Source organism: Cyprinodon tularosa, unplaced genomic scaffold (assembly GCF_016077235.1).
Source record: "Cyprinodon tularosa strain WSP-4 unplaced genomic scaffold, ASM1607723v1 ctg83, whole genome shotgun sequence".
NCBI lineage: Eukaryota > Metazoa > Chordata > Actinopteri > Cyprinodontiformes > Cyprinodontidae > Cyprinodon > Cyprinodon tularosa.
The window spans coordinates 864,433-891,215 of record NW_024039596.1 but is presented as its reverse complement, the minus strand read 5'-3'; the positions used below and the strand labels follow the sequence as shown (position 1 = coordinate 891,215).

Here is a 26,783-nt window from a genome sequence, read left to right as displayed (position 1 = left end):
CTGACTGTTTTTTTATGCACAAAACTACAACAAAAATACAACTAATCGGGACATAAAGCAACGTGATTGGCTGTAAGGAGAGTGGAGAGAGAGAGAGGACACTCCGAGTTTACTGAAGAAAATTAGGCTGTTTCTCAATTCACTAGATGGTCTCACGGACTTAACCTCGTGAGACCATCCTGATCTCGCGAGCTTTCAAGGTTTCACTCGCAGATCAGTCTGGCTACTTTCCGTTAAAGAAAATTTGGAGCCGTTCACCAAACGAACGTCCAATCAGCGTTGGCTTTGAGGCGGGTTGAGGTGTGACGCAACAAGAAGCGCGACAGTTCAGTCTAAAGAACATGGCGGCTTCAGCCGATGAAACTAGCGTTATCGTGGCTATCGAGCAAGTTTTATCGGAATTACAGAGTATTTCTTCACTGAAAGAAGAGCAAAACACTGCTCTGGAGGCTTTTCTCAGAGGAAAAGATGTTTTTGCTCTTCTCCCGACTGGTTTCAGCAAGAGTAGCCTGGCTTGTGGTTGTGTTTTCGTCGTCGCTCTGTTAGTACGTCCTATGTTTCGTTGATCTGATTGGTTTATTTGGCCCGTCTATCACCAACATAGGCCAATCAGCTAACCAGTATTTTCGCCCCTTCCCAAAATTACTTCAACGGAAGGTTTCCAGATGGATATGCGGAGCAAATCCAGCAAATCCATCTGGCGGAGTCAGGTTAGTACGGACTTGTGTCCTCGCCAAGTATGTTCTCGAGAAGCACAAAGAAAAGTCTGGACTTTACCACAAATCAGCTCGTCTGAAGTTGCATTTCTCCTCCTCTTATTAATAGTCTCTAGATAATAATAAATTCTACATTTTTTCATTTAGTGGGGGAATAATAATTAACACAATCAGATAAACACAAATCATTTCATAAGTACACGAGCACATGAGAACGCACAAGTGCACACATTGAGAAACGGCCAGAAGTTGAGGAAACTCTGTGTGAAACAGAAAACCAGAGTTTCCCTATTTTCAGGTTTAGACAACTTGGAGTTTTTGGTAGGCCTGCTTCATGAATCGAATCCTGGGTTTTGTGTTTGCATCGTCTGCTTTATGTTTCTGTGATTTCAGCTTTTCTTCTTTTATAGTAAAAACAAACATGCATAAAATGACCCAAATGATGCTAAAACTTTGAAACTGAACTACAGGAAATGTGCAGTATTTTTTTTCAGATTATGAAAATATCTTAATAGACCAACAGTAACCTCCTACAGTCAGAACCCAAATATACTTGTTCTCTTAAATACCCATAAAAAATGATCAATCTCTTCAGCAGACTTTGAGTTATCTGATGAAATCAGCCAGTTGTGTTTTTCTCTGCAGATCAAACCAGTTCTAGCAGCTCTCCACCTGATCCTTCCAAGATTGAAGCTCACAGCGTCCTGGGATTCCCAGCAGCTCTTATTGCAGAGCAGCTCACAAAGATAGAAACTGTGAGTTAGATTTATTTTTCAGTAGAACACAATGACCAGCAAAGCAGCCTATTTTAAAACAAACCTTTTCATTTTTATTACAAATAATGGAGTCATATTTCCGGGTATTTCAGGAACTCTTTGTTCGTCTTGTGCCGTACCACTGTCTTGGCTCGCTGTGGTCTCAGAGAGACAAGAAGGGCAGGGAGGGGGTTTGCTGGTCTGTCCGGGCCACTATACGGCAGTTCAATAAGCTGGCCAATGCGGTGTTGGCGTCCTGCCTTTGCCCGACGCACCTGCGCACCCAACAGAGAGCCCGGCTACTGGAGAAATGGATCAGCGTCGCAGAGGTCAGGGGACTGGACGCACAACACCATATCGTGCATCTGTACTCCATAAAGGCATCATTTTATGAAAATAAAAACAGATTTTTCAGAAGTTTTGATGATGCTTGGTCACTTCACATTTTAGAGATTTAAAAAGCAAATCAAATTCAACATTTGGTGTATATAACCAGTATTTTATCATGATCTAATGTTTTGGGTCTTTTTTTGTAAAGGCATATAAAGTGATGCACCTTTAAAAAGCATTAGGATCACTAGTAGAGGATGACAAAACCAGCTAATTTCTCCAATTTAAGGAAAAGACAACTTTCGGCGTTTGTTGCAAAAATGAATTCACTAAACTTAAAGTGTAACTTAATTCCTGATAATGTCTCCAGTATAGAAACAAACACACATCCGTAGGCGTTCCCTTTGACAGCATGACTGCATGTTAAGACCTTTCTTCACTCCGGTTTTGTGTGCTTTGAACAGGAATGCAGAGCCAGGAAGAATTTCTCCTCCCTGTACGCCATTGTGTCCGCGCTGCAGAGTAACCCCATCCACAGGCTGAGGAGGACTTGGCAGGAAACTGACAGGTGTGTGGCGGTTTGTAGGAGAACTTCACAGATGAACTGATACTCTGGAAAGTTTATTAAACCCCATCTACTTTAATACTCATTTATTTAGTTTGATTTGGGGGTTTTTTTGCAGGAGGCATAGGTTGTTTCTCAATATGTGTACTTGTGCATTCTCATGTCCTTGTGTACTCGTGAAACGTCATCAGCCTCAGCCCTAGTACTGTTCCAATTCACAAGAAAAGCAGACTGAGAACAGACAAAGTCCCCGGATGTTGCTCTCGCCCCTCCCTCTTCACCCAGCATGCATCAGAGCAGACTTGTCCGTTCTTGAGATTGACAGCTTTCCCAGCATGCACTACAGCAGCTGCAGCTTCCAGGGCATAAAAGTAAATTTTAGGATCATTTGGAGCGACACTTTTAGGTGTCACTATATGGCCCATTTACCAATTTAATGCGTAATGCAAAAATTAATTTCTGAAGTTGAGAGGAACGCAGCAACCAGAAGGACCTCTGAGGCTAACGGCAGCCAGGGCTAACGTTAGCCGTCTGCAGCAGCCCTCTCTCCGCATAGCAGTGTGTGAAAGACCGCTGGCTCTGATAGCTAGTTTTTTGTTCTATTTGGCAAATTGTTATTTTGATGTGTTTATCTGACTGTGATAAACAGTCAGATAAACAGTGTTTGTTAATTATTAATCCCCCAATAAATGAAAAGGTAACAATTTATTATTATCTAGAGACTATTAATAACAGGAGGTAAAAGGCATCAAGTATGAGAAGAGAACCTCCTGATCCACACTTCCTAAAATGCTCTACCGGACTGAGATCTGGTGGCTGTGGAGGCCACTGGAATACTCTGGAGGTCTTCAACAGGGGGTCCGCGACCCCTAGGGGGGCCTCAGAGGTACTGCATGGGGGTCGCAAAAGTTTTGGTTGATTAGACTTTTTTTTCATATTCCCCCTGCAATTTTTTCTACTAATTGAAATGTCTTTAAATCCACATTAACATGAATTCAACACACTAGTAAGCAGATAAATGGAGGCAGAAGATGTCTTTCAGTCATCAATGCACACATTCAGCGACACACAGGAGCTCTTTCAAGCTGGACACCGTTTCATTCACAACACCTGTCCCATCAACCAGGAATTAGAATCAGAAATACCTAAATAATCGCAGGGAGAAATTACTTTCATTACATTACTCCTTATATAATAGACCCTACTGTCTGAATGGAGGAGTTCAAGTGGAGAATCCAGTCAGCGTTTTCTAATCTGTTTCTTCTATAACTCCAATATCTGTGAACTCTTACCTCCTAAAACACAAACACTAACACTGTAACGGTGTTGTCCCAACTCTGTCTCAGTGTTAACTGTTCACAAACTTTAGAAAGATTTATTTTAACTTGATTTACTGTTCACCAACATTGAATCTTTATTAGCGTTAAATATCGTTCTCTATGCTTTACATATTTGTTGTGCCTTAGCTTCATGGTATGAGGCATTGTGAAAATATGTTGCAGTGCAGGACGGGGTTTTGAATCTAAAGGCTAACGTTTCCCGTCTTACGTGCATTGTTGCCAGGTTGGGATGTTTCCCAATGTGATAGTTTAGAATGGCCGTCTATTTATGGGACACCAAAAGTTTAAAGCCCCACTGCTCTGGACCGGTTGTAGCTAGAGGTCTGACATTTTCTGCATTTGTGGTTGAGATGATGTAGAAGAAATGTAATACAATGAGACATTCCTATTCTCAACTCTTTATAAATGCTGTTAAAAAAAAAAAAAACTTATTTTCAAGAAAGAAAAAAGCATCTTTCAGTCATGTTCGAACTGATGCAGTTCACTATTTTCATTTATATTTTCAGAAACTAGACGCTGTTAGCTTTCAAATGGTGTAGCTATCTAACATATAATTTGGGATTACAGTTCAATTTGGGTTTGCAAAATAGGCGAGGATTACTTGAATTAGGTGGGTTTTAAGAGGATATTAGTTTTATTTCTCCCCAAACAACCTCCTCTAAAGGGTTGGTTACTTGACAAAAATGACAATGCATCTAATTTCCTGTATTTCAAACCTGCGTTTTGTTTAAATTGCTGAAACTTTACCCTAAAAGGTGCCTTCAGCTCTTTGAAACTTTTAGCTGTGCTTGCACAATTTCCATTTTGCTACCTTGAATAATTCAAGAACACACATAAATCTTCCACTGGCGGCTGTTTTCTTTCACAGAGAGGCCTTGAGGAGATACGAGGAGCTGGCAGAAATATTTTCAGACAAGGACAACTATGCACAGAGCAGAGAACTCCTGAAGGAGGTGAGTTGCTGTTTGAAATAAGGAGTGCATTAATGACAGCGGAAATAAATTACGCTACGTGTGCCCGGGAAGCTGAATCCTCCTAAAAACTGCTGATATAATCTCCTCTGCTTTAGTGAGACATTTGATCAGGCAGGAAGCAGCTCTCACTCAGGGTCATGGCACAGCATGTAACTAACCAGTCAATTGTGAATTGATGTGTTTATTTTAAGAAGCGCTGTTAGCAAAGTGGCAGTTTGGCGATAGAAAGTGAGATCTCAGCGGCTCTGTCTGTGAAGTCCTGAATTAGTTTCTAGAGCTATTTTTTACTGAGATCAGAGCTCCTGGCTGCTGTCTGATGTTTTCACTGCTCATCTTTTCATTTCCTCACAAGGAAACCTAAATTGCTTCTTAATTATTCTTGTCTTCTCCTTATTCATAATACATTTTGGTGTCTGTTTGGCAGTCACCGGATGGTGGGGAAATAAAATAAAAACAAATAATACATATAAAGGATTTTAGTGATTACATCAAACACTGTTTTAGGTCTTTGCTAAATGACAACATAGTTTTTGCAAATTGCAGTTGTGTGAATCGTGAATAGAAACAAACGCTTAAAACTTTCCCAGCATTTGACACCCCTGATAATAACTTCCAGTTTGTGCACCAGCAGCAACCTCTGATTAATTGAATCCCTGTAGGGAGGTGTAAAAAGCCTAGTTATAAATTATTTTTTTCCTGCAGTAAACATTTAACCTGACTCCGCCAGATGGATTTGCTCCGCATATCTATCAGGAAACCTTCCGTTGAAGAAATTTTGGGAAGGGGCGGAAATAACTGGTTAGCTGATTGGCCTATGTTGGTGATAGACGGGCGAAATAAACCAATCAGATCAACGAAGCATATGACGTACTAACAGAGCGACGACGAAAACACAACCACAAGCCAGGCTACTCTTGCTGAAACCAGTCGGGAGAAGAGCAAAAAAATCTTTTCCTCTGAGAAAAGCCTCCAGAGCAGTCCCGTAAAAATTCAAAAATATCCACTGGACTTGGTTTTCAAGACTTGAAGACGTTTCGGCCACCTCTCCAGGAAGCTTTCTCAATTCTGGAGAGGTGGCGAAACGTCTTCAAATCTTGAAAACCAAGTCCAGTGGATATTTTTGAATTTTTACGGAATGACTATGACCTGGATGACTGAAAACCTTCATCAGCACCTCCAGAGCAGTGTTTTGCTCTTCTTTCACTGAAGAAATACTCTGTAATTCCGATAAAACTTGCTCGATAGCCACGCTAACGCTAGTTTCATCGGCTGAAGCCGCCATGTTCTTTAGACTGAACTGTCACGCTTCTCGTTGCGTCACACCTCAACCCGCCTCAAAGCCAACGCTGATTGGACGTTCGTTTGGTGAACGCCTCCAAATTTTCTTTAACGGAGAGTCTCCAGACTGATCTGCGAGTGAAACCTTGCGAGATCAGGATGGTCTCACGAGGCTAGTAAACATTAAACGGATCAATGAATAGTTCAGTATGTTAGCCTAAATGTTAGAATTTTCCTATTAACTTCAATGTTTTCATATGTGATGCATAAAAACTCATAATTGCTTAAATAATTACCAGTATACATCCTTTGTTATATTTTTCCCTATGGAAGTCACCATTTTTTTCAACCATTGATGTGTTAGGTCTAGCTAGAACACTATTAGCAGAAGCTGCGGTGAAATTAAAATCAAATCTGGAGATGATGAACGACTGTTTAAAGTGACAGTGTGAGGGACCAAGATGAAAAGCATTAAGAGTCAGAAATAGGGTTTTTGATTTTTAACCCAAAAAAGAAGCTAACAAAAAATACAAATCATAAAAGAGGCCAACCAAAAAGAGAAAATTTAACTCAAGCAAACTGTGCCCAAACTTTCGAAAGAGGATTAGGGCCTCCTCTGAAAAAAAAAAAAAGTTAACTGATTTTTAAATTTTATTTCAGTTTAGTATGGGAAAAAAGTCAGAATTCTGACTTTAATCTCAGAATTCTGACTTTAAACTCAGAAATCTTACTGAATTCTGACAATAAAAAAAGTCAGAATTCTGAGAAAAAAGTCAGAATTCTGAGATTAAAGTCAGAATTCTGACTTTTTTCCCATACTATACTGAAATAAAATAAAAAAAAATCAGTTAACAATTTTTTATTTTTTTTTTGTAGTGGCCCTAATCGTCTTCCGTACAAACTGGCTGCATAAACAAACATAACTGACCTAACAAAGAAATGACACACAAGAGTATATATACACTGGCTGATCAGACCGTTAACACAATAGGGGTAATTCAAACTAAACAAACAACCACAAATTACAAACATTGGCAGTACAGTTAGGTTTGGCAAAAAAAAAAAAAAAAAAGCTATATCTTAGAAAAATAAAAAAAACACACCAACTGCAAACAAATCCTAAGTGAAAGATGCAAAAAACTTGAAAAGGAAAATTCAAATTCCCCCCTTTAAGGTGCAGCCAATGGAACAGTCCAATTTTCCCTCCTGCATTTAGCAGATCTGAACCCTGGCTGCCATCTTTGTCTGACCAAACTCCAAGGCACCATAGGCAAGAAACATTAGTGACAAAAACAGAAAGAAATATGAATGAGTGCAAACAAATACAGTGAACTAAATGTGCGCATTTACAAATAGAACACATGCATTTGAACTAAGAATAAAGTTTTATTGCAAACTAAAGTATGTGTATGGATTAAATAAATAAAGGTGCATGTATAGTCCAGACTTAAGGTGTGGCCATGGGTTTGGCCATCACTGACAGTATAATATATTTTCATCAATACACGGCCTAGCGTACTTCATTCACCCAGAATTCATTGCAGGGTAAACAAACAAGTGATGTCATTCTGAAAATATCTTATATAAATTTATACAAATTAAACAATTAATAGTATTTTAAATGTTTTGTATTTACTTCAAAAATAAATATTTCTCGAATAAAATCTGTTCTTACAACTTAATGTGGATCCATTTAAAATACAATCATTAGTTATTTCCATTAATTTGAGTATATTTCCGAGTTTGAGAAAAGTATGACAGTATAGAAAAGAAATGTATAAATAAAAGCACTGAAATATGGTTTTGATATTTTCAGTTAAATTCAAAGTTATTCCCACCCGGGTGGATTTAGATTGATCTAATTTTATTCTATCTAAAAATGGTTTGTGATTTAAAACCAGAATTGTATCACTGGGAGCAATAATAGCAATCTATGACTAACTGGAAAAAGGAAGGCCATAAAAACAGCAGAGTAAGAAAACTGGACTGTGTGTCCTCCGGCAGCAGAAGCCCATAAGAATTTTCTGCATTGTTCTGAAAATGGATGCTTCAAATATTGACAAGAGGGATGAAATAGATTTAATGTTGGATTTCATTGAAGAAAAAAAAAGAGATTTTGAATGAATAACTGTATTAACAAGCCTCTCTAGACCGAAACCCCTTTAAAAAAAGATGATATGGCTACAAAACTGAACCTTCATCCTACTTCATTTATGCCACAGCTGGTTACCTGACATTAGTTTTACTATGACTAATAATAAAACCATCTGTTAATTTGTAAAAATAAATCAATAAAAAGAAGAAAAAAAACATTCTCCTGTGTTGCAAAATCTTGTATTTCAGCAAAATATAGAGAAAAACCCAAATGTTTATGGTAGTTTTAGTTTTTTCTTCTTCTTAAAAATCATTTCTGCTCTGGATGCAACCTGTGATGTAGGAAGAATTTAAAATATCGAGGAATTTCTATCTATCTCAAAAGGTTAACTACATGTTTAAAAAGAGAAGGTAAAATAAAAAAAAATGTTTGTAGATATTCACACACTTTATATTCACACTCTACAATAACTTATAATGACTCAGGCTAAAAAGTTGACCCCAACGTACATCTGCAGTCGGTTATTTTATCATAATCAAGTTACAAGCTGATATAATTGGCTGGAGCACATTAACCCTATAATGCCAAATGTATCGTATTTGATACATACGGTTTCTGAAATGTTTTGCATCTGACACCTTTTGCATAATTTAATGGTAAAAACTTTGCTCAATCCTATTGTAGACAATCAGATATACCTGATAACAGCCAGTAGAAGACTACACAAAAAATAATCCTGACTTATCGCATAGTAATAAATTATTAATATCAAAAATGTATTTCTGTTTTTTCTTTTTACATATTTCGTTAAAAGGCCAAATAAGGAAATCAAACCAAAAATAAGTAATTTTCTGTTTTGTTTTATTCTTGGATCAGGCTTTAAAGGGTTAATCAATCACTTTGGTACCATAATAAACTTTAAAGAAAGAAACATTTCCTCTAAAAAGCAGGAAAAACAATTTAAGATTAGTAATCTCAAAAAAGAAATAAACCTTCACTGTATATATTTGTGCCCTGTGGCTTTTTTGGGAGTGGTAGCCTAGTGGTTAGGGCACACAGCTTTGAATCCTGAGGTTGTGAGTTCAAAACTCACTCCCACTGACTGCCACTCTGGGTGTGTAAGAGCTATCCCCTTAACGGGGCGCCCCACGATGGCAGCCTACTGCTCCCAAAAGGTATGGGTTAAATGCAGAAGTTGCAATGTGAGATCAATAAAGTTCAGTTATTATTATTTTAGCTTTTACAAGATGCCAAATATGCCAAAAGATAGTTTGTTTAATGACAGAATGCCTTTTTATATATTACACTGAGACAACCTGATCTAAGTGATGAAGCTTAAGAAAATTTAAGAAAATGGAAAATTTTCCCTTCGTCCTGTCTTTTTTTTTTTTTATTCCTTTATTTAACCAGGGAAAGTCCCATTGAGATTAAGAATCTCTTTTTCAAGGGAGTCCTGGCCAAGACAGCGGCAAAAGAATACATTACAAATTGCATTACAGTTTACAATTACATCTATATATAATTAGAAATTCATAAAACAGTTACAAACCATACATCTCATTTCCAAACCTTTGAGCAATCGTTTAAAATGTCAGATTGGAATCAAATCCTTCAACTTCCAGTCTTTCTGAAGATTGTTCCATGCTGTGGGGGCGGAGTACTGAAAAGCTGTCTTTCCAGCTTCAGTGCGGACACTAGGTACAGACAGAAGCAAAGACTCATGAGAACGTAGAGAAAACAGTCTAGCCACTCTTGGTTGAATGTACTCACAAAGGTATGAGGGAAGCAGACACAGAATACCCTTATAAATGATCATATACCAGTGAGTGAGTCTACGAGTCTCTAATGATGGCCAGCCCACACGTATGTAAAGTTCACAGTGGTGTGTGCGAGGCTTACAGTTTGTGATAAATCGTAGGGTGGCATGGTAAACTGAGTCTAAAATTTTTAGAACTTGATCTGGGGCATTGATATAGATTGGGTCACCATAGTCCAGAATGGGTAAAAACGTTGCAGCTACCAGTCTCTTCTTCGAATTAAAGGAGAAACAAAGCCTATTCCTAAAGAAGAAGCCAATTTTCAGTCTGAGTTTCTTAATCAATTGTTCGACATGAGGTCTAAAATGTAGACTTTCATCAATTAAAATTCCTAAATATTTAAAAGATTGAACCCTATCTATCTCTGACCCATCCAAGGTGATAAGAGGATCGCTATTTTGTCTTACAGGAGGGCACATCAAAGTTTGCAAACTGTGACAACAGGCTGAACAACAGACACCTCAACAGGGTGAGTAAAGAGGAAACGAGGCTGATCTATCTGAGAGAATGTTGTTCCTTACAGTTTAGAGGTTCTGGTTGGACATGTCAGCTGTGGGGGGAAGAAAGTGTGCAGCACCTTTCAAACACACGGATAGGCTGAGTTCACATCTGCAGGGCTGAATCCTCTCAGGGTTGCCTCACTAAGACGTTTGAGGAGTAACTTTGGAATGAGCCCTTTGATTTACAGCATATAAGGCTGAACTATTTTCACCAGCTTTAAAACTCATGTCTGGATGGAATACTAAACATTTTAGCCTGAGGAGCTGTCCGTCTCCATAGGCCTTCATGGCTGACTTTGGATATTTTCAGCATGATGTAATAGCCTGTAAAAATGCACAGAAAGAAGCTCAGTGCTTAAAAATGATCTTCAGGTAGATTTAAAGACGTTCAGAAGCATGGATGTTGCAGTACCTTTAAAAGTATTCACACCTTTTAAACAGTTTCCTCATTTTGTGACATAAAAGCTATGAATGTTGTGAAGGGGAAGGAAAATGATACAGGGTTTCCGTTGGTATTTTGTGATTATCGTGGCATTTAAAATGCTTTATTTTTGTCAGATATTTCAGATTTAACTGGTTCCGCGTGTTTGCGCGGAACTGCTTCCAGTTGATCGTAAAGCCATATGTTCGGCCGGATCAAATGTCGCTTGGGTCTGATAGCGAACCAGTTTTGCTAGTATGCCTCTGCACCGTCGGTCTGGAATTTCTAGGGACGCACAGCAGTTTCCCACCAAAGCGCAACGGGGAGCCTATTCGAGAACTTGCGAGAACTTCGGCGGATTGTCACGAGAACTTCGTTTCGGCAGAGACCTTGGCATCTTTAAATAATTTGCCAAGTCTTTGTACTTCCGAACCTCCTCGATTAACATTTCATCGTAATTGTCCTTTTTAATTGTTCCTCGGTTTTTAAAAATGGCGCGCCCCGGCACCGAATCAAGAAGGACGACCACACAGACAGCCGCAAAGGCATACCAAGGACCAATCACAGCTGCTTTTTGTCTGCGCACTTCGCTTGAGGTCTGAGCGGGTTTGCGACCGTCTGACGCGTAGTCAGGAGTTTTTTTAGGTGTGCGACGACGGTTTCAGAACCTCTGCGCTAAGGGTGTGCAAAATAATCATCATGACGATGCATCGTGATTCTAATTCTTGAAAGCAAGAATCGATTATTAAAAAAAATAATAATAATGAACAAATAAAATACATTAATGGTTGGCGCATATCAGCCAAGCCAAGTGGAATACAACTTCCAGTCCAGCAGATGTCGCTGCGGATGTGTTGATGCCCGCTGCCTTGTGTCACAAGCATTTCCGGCCGTGGGATACTGAGACGAGTCATATGAAATAAAACATGGAGGACACTATGAAAATTCACCCGTCTCCATCACATTTCAAGTCAGATGCTTGGATGCATTTTGGCTTTAAAAACAAAGAAGGTAAAAACGAAATTGATATGACGCACGTCATTTGCAAAAGGGGAAATATACATTTGAATGTTTTCATTTCATTGGTTTAAAGGACCACTGAGGCCATGAAAACGGCACTGATTATCCTTATTTTGTTAATCCTAAGATCTTTTTGTCAGTGTGTCCACGCCAGTAATAGTAATATTTCTGTCCAGTATTTGTTTTCATGGCAACACCTCCAAAAGTCGTTTCAATAAATACAGCTATGTATGAATTCAGTTGTTTTCAGTTATGTATCAATTGAAGACACGATCCAGATCATACCCAGCCAGTCAGCCACTGGTAAGGGCTGTATCTTTTTCTTACAGTGTTCAGTGAAAATATCGCAATGCATCGCGATATTTCAAGTATCATGATGCATCGTGATAGAATCGCATCGTGGCATGTGAATCGTGATTCGAATCGAATCGTGACTTCTCTGCTAATACCCACCCCTACTCTGCGCGGGGGGCGTTGTCACGCACAGAGACATATTTGACGGTTGCAGAGGCTATGCATCAGAAGCATAAATTGGCCTTAACTCACACATCTGATTTGAACGCACTTTACTGGGTTGACAACGCACACTACAACATATCGGGCAAAGACAGTCTGACATTTTGGATTTCCCTGAATTGCTATCAGAGCGGTCACATCATGCATCCTTTTATAGCAGGAATTGATAAGAAAGTTGTAATAACAAATCAGGGAAGGTAACTTCTGAGATACTAATAAAAAATATGGATTCTAGGAGGCAACCAATAAACATAAAATTTGTAGGAAGAAATTTAAATTGAACTCTTTTCCAGTGCAAAGCTGATAGAGATGTACCTCCAGATAACTGCAGGTTCTGCTACGCTCAACATTTCTCAGATGTATTTATATATTAAAAAAAGAACAGAAATAATCATCAGGTCATCTTTTCCTTCCTTTCTTTACAATCGAGCAAAGCTTTGTGATGCACTGCAAAAAATACAAATCTCAATATGTTTCTTAAAATAAGTGCGTTTTTCCTTGATTTGAGGAGGTAAGTGAGACACTTTGCCAATGGAACAAGACAATTTCCTTTTAAAATAAGAAAAAACTATTTTATCGTCTTGTTTCAAGTAAATATTATCTAACTATCTTATTTTAAGAGTGAAAATACTCATTCCATTGGCAAATCATCTTATTTACCTGCTCAAATAAAGGCTAAATATACTTAATTTAAGCCATTTTTTTACTTATTTCTGGATTGTTTTTGCAGTGTGGTTGGTGACATCAAACACTGCACTGGAAAAAATCAAAATCTAGATAAGTCATTTTTTCTTAAAATAAGTGAATTTGTTCTTGAATTGAGGAGGTAAAAGAGACATTTGCCAATGGAACAAGACTATTTACACTTAAAATAAGAAAACACAATTGCATTGACTTATTTCAAGTGCCTTTTATCTAAATATCTAATTTTAAGAGTAAAAATCTAATTCCATTGATAAATGATCTCATTTACCTACTCAAATTAAGGTTAAATGCACTTAATTTAAGAACTTTTTACTTATTTCTAGGTCGTTTTTCCAGTGTGTGGAAAAGTCACGGTGGAGAAATACTTTCACAGTTTACAAAGCGGGGAGCAGAATCTACTTCTCAGAGTCACAGTATTAATTCTTCCTTATGCTTTCATAGGGATGTCTCTTTGGTTAAACGGGGATAGATTAGCGATTTGTTGGAAGGAGTGAGACAGGGAGGCGTCTTGTCTCTTCTGTGTGTTCAGCTGATCTGTGAGCCGCTGTTTGAAAACAGCTGCAGGCGGCTGCTCTGAAATTCATCCGTCGGTTTTGCTCTTTGGGCTGCGAATAAAAACCTCTTTGGAGCTAATAAAAAATACCTTTCTTCTTTTCCTAACCCAGTCCAACGCTCAGGGCACCGTGCCCTACCTGGGAATCTTCCTCACAGACCTCACCATGTTGGACGCAGCAGTCAAAGACAGGCTGGATGTAAGTAGATCTCTCTGTGTCGTCCTGCTATCCATGTAACTGCACGCAAACTGGCCTAAAATACCCTTTACTGCATTTGCAGAATGGCTACATCAACTTTGACAAAAGGAGAAGGGTGAGTGATGCAATATAGAAAGCAAACTTTTCTCCTCTACAAATATGAGTAAAAGTCAAAAATGAGTCTGCGAGAAGGGAATCAGAGGAAGAAATTAAGAAGCAGCTGTAGTAATTCTGCATCAACTGACGTGACTGTTTTTTATTTGTGAAACATTGTGGTGACAGAGCTCTTTGTTAACAGGAATTTGAGGTTTTAGCTCAAATCCGGCTCCTGCAGTCTTCCTGCAAAAACTGTGTCTTTGTCGCTGATGAAACCTTCTTACAGTGGTATCACAGCGTACCCACACTGACAGAGGAGCAAAGGTACGCCCTGAATGAGCAAATACACCTACAATTACTGACATTATCACTTTTAGAATAAAACCTGTTGCATGTCACATCTGTGTGCAAGATTTGAAATATTCAGCTTAGTTTCAGCGGCTGGTGTCTAATTGTAGTTACAGGCTGTCCAATGAGATCGAAGCGCCCAGTGAGCCGAGTCCTCGATCTCTGATGCCAACAGTCATCATCACCCAGTGCCCAGAGTAAGTCAGACCGGGTCCAAACCCTGATCACTGGAAGGGCTTCAGCCAGGGGGTATCTATCTATCTATCTATCTATCTATCTATCTATCTATCTATCTATCTATCTATCTATCTATCTATCTATCTATCTATCTATCTATCTATCTATCTATCTATCTATCTATCTATCTATCTATCTATCTATCTATCTATCTATCTATATATATATATATATATACACACATATTCACACATATACACACATACATACGTACAGAAAATACACATACATATATGTATATATATCTATATATATATAGATATATATATATATATATGTATATATATATCTATATATATATATAGATATATATCTATATATAGATATATATCTATATATAGATATAGATATATATCTATATATAGATATATATATATATATATATATATATATATATATATATCTATATATATATATATATATATATATATATATATATATATATATATATATATATATATAGATATATATAGCAGCGTATGCCAGTGTTATATACATATAACACTGGCATACGCTGAGCTTTCTATGTATTTTTTCAATTTTGGGCGTATACATGGAGTATTCATAACGAGTCCAGAACTCATGTCCAGCTATATATACGTATATATATATATATATATATATATATATATATATATATATATATATATATATATATATATATATATATATATATATATATATATATATATATATATATATATATATATATAAAAACTGTTGTCTCACCCCTCGTGGGGTGGTATGTGTCATCCTCAAGCTCGGGTCCTCTACCAGAGGCCTGGGAGTTTGAGGGTTCTGCGCAGTATCTTAGCTGTTCCTAGGACTGCGCTCTTCTGGACAGAGACCTCTGATGTTTTACCTGGAATCTGCTGTAGCCATTCTCCCAGTTTGGGGGTCACAGCCCCCAGTGCTCCAATTACCACTGGCACCGCTACTACTCTCACTTTCCACATCTTTTCTAGCTCCTCCTTCAGTCCTTGGTATTTCTCAAGCTTCTCGTGTTCGTTCTTCTTGATGTTGCTGTCGCTTGGGATTGCCACATCTATCACTACTGCCTTCTTCTGCTGTTTGTCGATCAGCACGATGTCTGGTTGGTTAGCCATCACCTGTTTGTCAGTCTGGATCTTGAAGTCCCACAGGATCTTAGCTCGGTCATTCTCAACTACCTTAGGAGGTGTCTTCCATTTTGACCTTGGGACTTCCAGCCCATACTCATGGCAGATGTTCCTGTACACTATGACAGCTACCTGGTTGTGGCGTTCCATGTATGCACTTCCTGCCTGCATTTTACACCCTGCTGTTATGTGCTGTATTGTTTCAGAGGCATCTTTACACAGTCTGCATCGGGGGTCCTGCCTGGTGTGGTAGACCCTGGCCTCTATTGATCTTGTACCGAGTGCCTGTTCTTGTGCTGCCATGATTAGTGCCTCTGTGCTGTCCTTCAGTCCAGCCTTTTCCAGCCACTGGTAGGATTTTTTGATATCAGCCACTTCTTCTATTTGTCTGTGGTATACGCCGTGCAGCGGCTTGTCCCTCCATGATGGTTCTCCTTCCTCTTTCTTGTCCTCACTTTCGGTTTTCTCCTGCCTGAGGTACTCACCGAGCCATTTGTCTTTGGGGGCCATCTTTCTGATGTACTCCTGGATCTTAGTTGTTTCATCCTGGACAGTGGTCTTGACACTCACTAGCCCTCGGCCTCCCTCGCTACGCTTGGTGTACAGTCTCAGAGTGCTGGATTTGGGGTGGAACCCTCCATGCATTGTGAGGAGCTTTCTCGTCTTGATGTCAGTAGCCTCTATCTCCTCCTTTGGCCAGTTTATTATGCCAGCGGGGTATCTGATGACTGGTAGGGCATATGTGTTGATCGCTTGGATCTTGTTTTTCCCATTCAGCTGACTTTTCAGGACCTGCCTTACTCTTTGTAGGTATTTAGCTGTGGCAGTCTTTCTTGCCATCTCCTCATGGTTTCCGTTAGCCTGTGGCACCCCAAGGTATTTGTAGCTGTCCTGAACATCTGATATGTGGCCTTCTGGTAGTTCAACCCCCTCGGTTCTGATCATCTTCCCTCTCTTTGAGACCATGCGACCGCACTTGTCCAGTCCCAATGACATCCCAATGTCGTTGCTGTAGATCCTGGTAGTGTGGATCAGTGAGTCGATGTCTCGCTCACTCCTGGCATACAGCTTGATGTCATCCATGTAGAGGAGGTGACTGATGATTGTTCCGCTTCGGAATTGGTATCCGTAGCCAGTCTTTGTGATGATCTGGCTGAGAGGGTTCAGGCCTATGCAGAACAGCAGCGGGGATAGTGCATCTCCCTGGTATATGCTGCACTTGATGGTGACTTGTGCTATTGGCTTTGCATTGGCTTCCAGACTTGTTTTCCACAGCTTCATTGGGTTCTTGATGAAGGCTATTAGAGTCCTGTTGATCTTGTACATTTCCAGGCATTCCAGTATCCATGTATGTGGCATTGAATCATAGGCTTTTTTATAGTCAATCCAGGCAGTGCACAGATTTGTCTGCCTGGTCTTACAGTCTCGGGTGACTGCTCTATCCACTAGTAGCTGGTGTTTGGCTCCTCTGGTGTTGCTGCCTATTCCCTTCTGGGAAGGGTGCATGTATTGAGCCATGTGCCTATTCATCTTAGCCGCTATGATGCCTGACAGGAGCTTCCATGTTGTACATAGGCAAGTTATTGGCCAGTAGTTGGATGGGGTTGTTCCCTTCTGCGGATCCTTCATGATCAGGATTGTCCGTCCTTGGGTTAACCATTCTGGGTGGGTCCCATCCATCAGCAGTTGGTTCATTTGTGCTGCGAGGCGTGCATGAAGTGCGGTTAGTTTTTTCAGCCAGTAGGTGTGGATCATGTCAGGGCCTGGTGCTGTCCAGCTCTTCATACCTGCCGCTCTTTCTTGGACATCTGCCGTTGTAACGGTTACTGGTTCTTGTTCTGGGAGATTGCTGTGATCTGTTCTTAGATCTTCTAGCCACTGAGCATTGGTGTTGTGGGATGCCTCCTTCTCCCATATGTTTCTCCAGTACTGTTCAGTCTCAGCCCTGGGTGGATCTGATCTTGAATTACCCTGCCACTGTGAGTACACTTTGGATGGGTTGGTGGAGAACACCTGGTTTATTCTCCTGGCTTCTGCTTCTCCCTTGTATCTCTTTAGGCGGGTGGCCAGAGCGGCGAGTCTTTGTTTGGCAGTTTCTAGAGCCTCAGGAATCGACAGCTTGTTGTACTTAGGTAACTTCTTCCCTACACCTTTCTGCAGGTCTGAGAGCTGACTAACCTCTCTTCGTGTTGCCTTGATCTTGGCTTCCAGCCTTCTCCATGGGGGCTCTGCTTTGTGGCCTGTGGTGTTTATCTTATAGCCAAGCATCTCTAGGATCACTGTAGCTGTGGCGTAGGTCAGCTCATTGGTCTCAGTTATATCTTTAGTAGGGATAGTATGTAGTGCTGCATTTACATCTTCTAGAAGACTTTCAGAGGGTACTCTGTCACTAAGCCTTGGCAGTCTTGGTCGTCGTACTAGGGGATCCAGTTTCGTTATGATCTGCTGTCGCAGGTCAGTTGCCCTCACGTTTAGTGGCCTTGTTGTTGTTGGGGCTGGGGACCCAGTCTCTTTGTGTTGGGTTGATGATATTTCCCTACTGACCTGTTGTCCTGACTCCCCCTTGCTGCAGCATGTCAGTTGTACCTCGTCAATTTCTAGCTGTGATAGGAGCTGCCGTTTGCGGATGTTAGAACACTGAGTTAGTAGTTGTTTCTTTGTCAATGATGACAATGGTTGTTGGAGCCGCCATAATTCCCATAGTCTCTGCATGTAACCTCTCTCACTGGGGACGCTTGTATAGTAGCATTTCATCAGTACCAAGTTTTCTGCTCTAGTCCATCTATGTCTTGTTCCAGTATATATATATATATATATATATATATATATATATATATATATATATATATTAGAGCTGTCAGACGATTAAAATATTTAATCACGATTAATCACATTAATGTCATAGTTAACTTGCAATTAATCGCACATTTTTATCTATTCTAAATGTCCCTTGATTTCTTTGTCACATAATTTTTTCTCATTTTAATGCTCTTATGAATATGAAAAAGTAGATTGGGTTGCTTTATGCAAATGTTTTTTATTGAAAACAACATTGGCATACTGTAGTGTTCAATTTCACTCTAACATTTTCACTTGGAGCAGTAATCTCTCACACAATGTAATACACTGTCCATTAGTAAAAGAGTGAAAAAAATAGAAACAGAAACAGCCCGTTCAACAGCCCTAGGGATCAAAACAGGGCGATACAAAATTAAATTACAAAGTGCACATGTAATGTAAACTAGGACTCAGCCTATAGTGCAGTTAAACCATGGCTTAATATTTTTCTCAAGTTTGCTTTGAACATAGCAGTCAGGCTACTACTCTTTATTTGCCAGAACTCAGCCTCTTATTTCATAAAGAAAGAACAGTAACGGTTACCAATAAAAGGTAAGGCTATAACTACTTTGCTTTGAGCCAGTTACTCAAACAGACAAGCCTGTTGACATTTTCAGGCAACAAGGAAGCTCGCTTCTTTTGCACAACATACCCAGACAGTGAAAACAACCTTTCAGAGGGTACTGATGTAGCCGGTGTTGCCAAGTACTTGCGTGCAAGGCGGGCCATTTCACTGTGTGCCCCTTCATGTGTAGACCACCATTCCTGGGGACAGTCATCCATGCCAATAAGAGGCTCTGCCTTGTAGCGCTCCAGACATTGCTCAATACTGTCCTCCTCTTCATCAGACGAAGACTCATGTGCAAGCATGAGAGTTGGTTTCTTCTTAGGAGGCTCAGGCGTGATTTGGATATCCGGCTGTGCAGGCCTCTCACTCTCCATCTCCTGGAGCAAGGCACGGATCATTCTCCACACCTCAGCCCTGTCAGGTTTGCTCAGACACTTAAGGTCCTTAAACCTTGAAATGAAATGAAATCAAACTTTAATACAAGAACAGGTATAACAAAATTGTGACAATATCCCTATCTCTACAGTGCAAAATTCAAAAATGCAAAGCAAAGAAGCAAGCAAACTAACAAAACAAACATACTGAGAGAAACACAATGCTGGGGATGAGGATGAGTGTAAATATGAAGCATGGCATTCTGACCTTGGGTCAAGTGCTGTAGCAACTCTCAGTCATGTGATGTTGGTCTTCTCCTTGCGACCGTCCATTTCTGCTGCGAAGGTTCCCTTGAAGTTGATCATGTAAGCTGGGTCATCTTCAGTAACTTCCATCACTCGCGACAGATGACACAACGTTGGCAGCACCACTGAGCAAGACACAAACTTCTCTCCTCCCAGAAGTTCTGACACATACCTGCAATAATATAAAGAAGCACTTTAGTGGGTAATTAGTTAGGCCTACTGTAATTCACTCAGTGTTTTTTTTTTCTCTCTCTCTCTCACTTTCTCTCGTGCGCTCTCTCTCTCTCTCTTAGCCTACCCGCACAAAAACACACACCCAATTAGTTACTGTTCTGACACAGACCTACTTTGATTATTAAACAAACAGACACACAACACAGATACACAATAAATTACCTGCAGTGCTCCAGCACAGCCTCGAGCTTCTTCAGTTTCTCCAGCTCAGTAGCTGTTGGCATGGCGACGTTCGTTGCGTGCAGGGCCAGTGCATCTCTCAGAGGTTCAGCATTCCGCTGAACACGCTTGATCATTTCCAGTGTACTATTCCATCTCGTTGACACTTCCTGTACGAGTGACTCTTTCTTCTGATGGTGTGCGACTTGTTGCTGCTCAAGCTGTGCTTGGTTTGCTGGGCTGTGCTTGAAATGCCCCACAACCTTTCTGCATTTCGCCAATGCGTTGTCAAACGGGCTGTTGGTTAGAGAAACCGTGACGGCTCGGTGCACACTGTGTGCGATGCACGGCATGTGCTCAAAGGGGAGCTGCCTGGCCGCTGCAATCATGTTGCGTGCACTATCCGTGGTCAGTGAGACAACTTTCTGTTCGATGTCCCACTCTCTAGCAACTTGCATAAAGTGCTCTGCAACAGCGTCAGCGAAGTGCCTCTCTTCTGTCTTTACAACAGTCAAAGCATGCGACTGAAGTTTCCACTGTGGATCAAAGTAATGGGCTGTGACCCCGAGATAGTTGTGATTACTGATGGACGTCCAGTAATCACCAGTGAGCGCGACTACTTTTGTTTTCTCCAACGCCTGCTGTAACTTAGCCTTTTCCGTTTCGTGCAATTTCAGTATGTGGCTTGTAATGGTGGCTCTCGAAGGCAATTCGTAGTTCCAGTCGTTGGCTGCGGTCCGTACAATATTCGCGAGACCCTCGTCCTCCACAACGTTAACAGGCCTACATGCAGTAGCCACCCATTTAGCTATGGCTGCAGTAAGTTTATTCTTAGTTAAAGTATCCATGCGCTTCTGTCTGAAATCATCCATTGTTACCTGGCTTTGACGAGGGGGCGGAGAATTCAAATCAGCTGAGTGCTTGGCCATTAAATGGTATTTCAGACTGGTCGTGCTGCGATGATAGCTCAGTTCACAACGACAAAACACACAGATGACTTTGGTCTTGTCAATGGAACCATTTGGCAACTTTTTAAAAGAAAACTTTCCATTCAGAATACTATCGGCATCCATTTCGGCGTCTCACGCTAGCCATCCACTCAAAATGCAGCGTCAACTCTTTTCATCGCCCAAGTGAGGTTGCAGCGTGCCTGATGTTTTGTTTCCGGTCTAACTAGATCCGGAGTGGTGTTGTAGTTTTTCTAACGTTACTAGTTGTTGCAACAGCATGTGAAAAAACTACAAAGTGTGTTAGGCCAAAAAGAACGTTAATCACACGATACAAAAATTGACGCCGTTAAATTGGGTTTACGTTAACGCCGTTAATAACGCGTTTAACTGACAGCACTAATATATATATATATATATATATATATATATATATATATATATATATATATATATGCCTTGCAGCAAGAAGGTTCTGGGTTCGATTCCTGGCCTGGGGTCTTTCTGCATGGAGTTTGCATGTTCTCCCTGAGCATGCGTGGGTTCACTCCGGGTACTCCGGCTTCCTCCCACAGTCCAAAAACATGACTGTTAGGTTAATTGGCTTTTCTAAATTGTCCTTAGGTGTGAGTGTGTGCAGTGTTTTGCCCTGCGATGGACTGGTGACCTGTCCAGGGTGTACCCCGCCTCTCGCCCATTGACTGCTGGAGATAGGCACCAGCACCCCTCGTGACCCCACTTGGGAAAAGCGTGTAAAGAAAATGGATGGATGGATGGATATATATATATATATTAGTGCTGTCAATCGATTAAATTTTTTTAATCGCGATTAATCGCATCAATGCCTGAGTTAACTCGCGATTAATCGCATTTTAATCGCAAATTTTTTTTCTGATTGAAAATCATTTAAATACTCTCGATGACATACAAAAAATACATACAGGCTAGGTTTGTGCCAATGTTCTTTTTTTAAAATGAAAACAGGTCACAGACACTGATTTATGCCATAGAAACATATGGCAAGAAGATGGGGAGGCATGTAGCAAAAAATAACAAATATGTAGCCAAAAAAAAGGCCCTGAAAACAGGCTGATGTAAAAGACAGTCTTTACAGTTAATACAGTCTTTTGAACAAAGACAAGCATTTTACCCTACTGCTATAAAATGTAGTACAGTTAACATTAGATGTTAATTAACCAAGATAATAATGAACAATTTTCAATCAATACATCAAAATCAATAGACCGACATCACTAGATGGAGGTAGTCTATGCTCTAGAAAGTTGTACCATAAAACCACATAGCGTTAATCTCACGTTAAAAAAATTATCGCCGTTAAAATGGCCTCGCGTTAACGCGATAATAACGCGATAATTTTGACAGCACTAATATATATATATATATATATATATATATATATATATATATATATATATATATATATATATATACGTATATACACATATATAGCTGGACACGAGTTCTGGACTCGTTATGAATACTCCATGTATACGCCCAAAATTGAAAAAATACATAGAAAGCTCAGCGTATGCCTGCGTTTTAGATCCTGGGATGTCAGGCATAGGCTGGCTAAATCAGCAAGGTGTGACAGGGGCTAAACCTTTACAAACAAGCTGCTAGAATTAGCTTCTTCTTAAATCTGATTAAATCTGATTTTACTTGTATGTATTTCTGATTATTTTTGATAAACTAAATGTATTTTTTTTTAATTAACGTAATGTTTTCCACCTCTCTGTGTTTGTCCTTGTTCACAGCCTGAGTACCTCCCGAACCAGCCTAGCTGGTGATGGCGACAGCCTCTTTTACTTTCATTCTCCAGTGAATAACTTTCTCTCTAAACTCACAAAGGTAACACTCCAAAGCTTATTATTCCAAAAGGTCAAGTTTGCATTTATATGAGCTCATTTCACAGATACTTCATTCGGAGCTGACTGTTTTCTTCACATTTTTATTTTGAAAAATGTCCCCTTACCATTACTGAGATTACAGTTATTTATGTCTGCAGCACATGAGATCTCCGTCGGTGTCCTGTCTGGATGTCGACACTTCCCCTCCAACCAATGAGTCCACCCCCGTCGCGCTGACTCCATCCAGTCCCACGAAATCCCACCGCAGATCAGCCTCCTGCGGCAACAACCTCCCCAATAACGTTCCAGGGTCGGGGCCCGACATGCAGATCATCCGGATCCGGATGGACCTGCAGGATGGAAACCTGTATCGAAGCATAATGGTGAAAATCATAAACATTGAACCTTTATTACATGTCAGCAGTACGGTGGCAGAGGCTGATTTATCTCAAAGCTGCACTTAAAGCTTTCCCTGTAATGATAGTCATTAGATCAGATCCTCAGCAGAGCTGCTGTATCATTAGTGCAAAGCTCTTCTGATCTCACAGTTGCTCTTTTTTTTTTTAACCTTCTCAGGTGACGAGCAATGACAAGACCCCCGCTGTGATCAGCGTTGCGTTGGAGAAACACAACCAGGACCCCAAACAGGCCTCCAGATATGAGCTGATACAACTTCTGCCTGAAGGAAAAGGTACGAAAAAAAAGGTTGAGACCTTTTGGGAGCTGAAAGAAAACCCTCTTTCAGTTCTTGTAGTTTTTAATAGCTTGACTGGGGCTGGATGATATATCAAACCTTATCATGGTATCATTTTTTTTTTTCCGGCGATACAATATCATTTTTGAAATCGATATAAACAAATTAAAACCCTCAGAAAGACTGCAAAGAAAGCCATAAAAGATCGAACTTATCAAAGCTACTTTTTTGTTTAGAAAACAAGCTGTTGCGCTCTTGTATTTGTGTTGCGGCTCTTGTAATTGTGTTGCGGCTCTTGTATTTGTGTTGCGGCTCTTGTAATTGTGTTGCGGCTCTTGTATTTGTGTTGCGGCTCTTGTAATTGTGTTGCGGCTCTTGTATTTGTGTTGCGGCTCTTGTAATTGTGTTGCGGCTCTTGTATTTGTGTTGCGGCTTTTGTAATTGTGTTGCGGCTTTTGTAATTGTGTTGCGGCTCTTGTATTTGTGTTGCGGCTTTTGTAATTGTGTTGCGGCTCTTGTAATTGTGTTGCGGCTCTTGTATTTGTGTTGCGGCTCTTGTATTTGTGTTGCGGCTCTTGTAATTGTGTTGCGGAACTTGTAATTGTGTTGCGGCTCTTGTAATTGTGTTGCGGCTTTTGTAATTGTGTTGCGGCTCTTGTATTTGTGTTGCGGCTCTTGTATTTGTGTTACGGCTTTTGTATTAGTGGTGACACCTCTGGGCCACCCTACATGAACACATGGAAAACAAAATATTATCCAGCATTTCACTTTAATACAAAATAACAAACTTTGTTGAATAAAAAAAGTATCTTAAAGATAAGCCTGTCCTGTGTAACTTCAAACTAAAACAATAAATAAACAGTGCACATTGTTGGTGCAACAGCAACTTGTGCAAACTTGTAAACATATCTTTGCCTTAAATGCAATGACTTTAGGCTACAGTTGTAAAACAGAACAAAAAAAATCTTTAGCTCAATGCCACATTATGTAGCGATAGTCTATTATTTCTTCTTGTATGCTCTTGCAGCATTTAAATTACTCCGTTCGTCCCCCATACTGCATTATTGTCTCCGCTATCTTCTTCGTGAGCAACACTAAGCTCGACCAATGGGATGAGGGGATTCTGCATCATTACATATATGTTGTCAGCTCATTGGTCACAACGCAGGACAGTGACGGGAACAAGTTTACCGTAAGTTTTGTATCTAACGTGCCCGTGTTCTTTATTTTCTATTAGCTTTTTGCTGAGTTTTTTTTTTTTTTACTCTCACAGTAAAATGGGACAAAATGCATTCCTTTTCCACTAAATACGGGACAGTTATTTCAATTTCTAAATATGGAACAATTCCCGGGGGCAGGGCTAGATGCATTTGTCTCACATGAATGAGCTGCTTTCTGCTACAGCATTGAACATCCATCACGGTTCTTATGTTAGCAGTTAGAAACTTTTTGTCTCTCTGCTTTTTATGCAGAACTGGTCATCCCTGCCAAAGGAAACGTGTTCTACGCTATGACGTCATCCAGCGTTGACTTCCTGTTGAGGAGGAAAAGCGGGAACACGCCTCTCAGCTCACAGCCCATCACCACAGAGACGAGCGCCACTTTTCCTCGTATCAAGGCCAAAGGAAGGAGATTGGTCCGGAATTTGTTTTGACACAAGCTTTGTCCTCAGTGGCAGTTTTTTTTTTTCTTTTCTCTTTAAATGTGTGACATTTTTTTTCCTGTGCAAAAACTAGAGAAATCTAAACATGCCTTCCCTCGTTTTCCCGACCAAGTCTGTTCTGCAAAAAACAAACCACCAAGGACAAGTCGACTGGAATGTTAATGCAGGAGCCATCTGCTGCTGAGAACCCGTGCCAGTTCTGCAGTTACTAACCAATGTGCGTCACTAATTTTGACAAAGAGGGGAAAAGGTCTAACTGAGATAATTAAGTGCTTCTGTCCTGTCAAAGCTTTTTTATTTTCAATCGGCAAGCAGGATTTCCAAGCACAGATGTGTAGCAAAACACTGAAGATTTTTATTGTTTATATTTATATTCTTTGTCTGTGTGATATGACAGGTTCCTAATTCATCAGAGGAAAAACTATTTATGGATACCTGGTGGATTCAAGAGAGCTCCAAAGAATTTAATTATGTTTTCATTTCAACATAAACATTGAGCTGCAATGATCTTATGTCTATTTGAACAGTGATGGCGGCTTCCATAGATGAATGTTACCAACTCTGCAGCTCATCTCATTGTTTTGGAGTCCGTCTGGACACATAGTTTTGGGTTTTACTTATTTGATCGGCTCGTTTAGCTGCATTCATCTCATCAGCAGGATGTTTATGACCGTTTCTGCCAGCTGAAGCTGTTGTCGGCCAAAGTAAACCTAAAACGAGTCTGACCCATTATTTACATGAGGGAAACTATTCATCTGTACCACTGTGCAAAAAGGAGTCATCAACCATTTCTTCATATTTTCCTTCCAAACTAATCAGACTTTCTGCTGATCTTTTAGTCATCTCTATATTTTACTACATTATTTTTTTTTTTTGTAAAACTTTTCATTGGTTTTTATTTGTTCTTATAATTATTATTTTTTAGGTTCTTGGTTTCTTAAGCCGCTTATCTCTGTCATTGAGTTCTTTAGCCACAGACGGGATCCATGACTAGTTGAACACGTTGGTCTAAATATGATGTCATTGGTACAAACTTAAACTCTTTCTGAAATGTAAAAATTATGATCAGCTCTATTTTGGGAAAAAGATTAATAGGGGGTTTTCAGGTGACGTCACGCTCACGTGACTACTCAGCGCATCCGCCATATTGGGTGGCAGCCTTAGGCAGTATTGACAGTGAAAAATGGTGAAATCGTGTGTAATTGTTGGTTGCACGGCCCGTGGAGGTGGAGATCAACGCTCTTTCTATCGCATACCAGCCGTAATCGTGAATCAATGTGAAAAAACAAAACAGCTATCTGAACAACGCCGTCACCTATGGCTGACACGGATATCCAGGTCCGATTTGGACGGTGTTAAGCTGGAATACGCCAGAGTCTCCAGTGCTCACTTCTTCACAGGTAATTAACTGTCAAGCATTTAAAACATGTAAGAATATATTAATAATAGGGCTTGGGCGTCATGACATATTACTTTCCGTGGCCGCAATGTTGACTGCCTCCGCCGCCGCTACTCAGACTACTGCCTATGACTACCGCGTACTGGACTC

The 26,783-nt window shown here is 40.1% G+C and overlaps 1 protein-coding gene across 1 annotated transcript in view; it reads left to right on the top strand.

The window, feature by feature from the left end:
* rgl2 (ral guanine nucleotide dissociation stimulator-like 2) overlaps positions 1-25,994 on the top strand; it is a 62,348-nt gene extending 36,354 nt beyond the window's left edge. The window contains exons 8-20 of the mRNA XM_038272446.1: positions 1,362-1,471; positions 1,585-1,800; positions 2,266-2,369; positions 4,575-4,659; positions 10,280-10,339; positions 13,698-13,784; positions 13,867-13,899; positions 14,083-14,204; positions 14,339-14,425; positions 22,785-22,878; positions 23,036-23,260; positions 23,454-23,568; positions 25,044-25,994. Of these exons, the coding sequence (XP_038128374.1) occupies positions 1,362-1,471; positions 1,585-1,800; positions 2,266-2,369; positions 4,575-4,659; positions 10,280-10,339; positions 13,698-13,784; positions 13,867-13,899; positions 14,083-14,204; positions 14,339-14,425; positions 22,785-22,878; positions 23,036-23,260; positions 23,454-23,568; positions 25,044-25,225 (1,520 nt within the window). The 3' untranslated portion in view covers positions 25,226-25,994. The remainder of the gene's footprint in view (positions 1-1,361; positions 1,472-1,584; positions 1,801-2,265; positions 2,370-4,574; positions 4,660-10,279; positions 10,340-13,697; positions 13,785-13,866; positions 13,900-14,082; positions 14,205-14,338; positions 14,426-22,784; positions 22,879-23,035; positions 23,261-23,453; positions 23,569-25,043) is intronic.
* Positions 25,995-26,783: the final 789 nt, after the last annotated feature.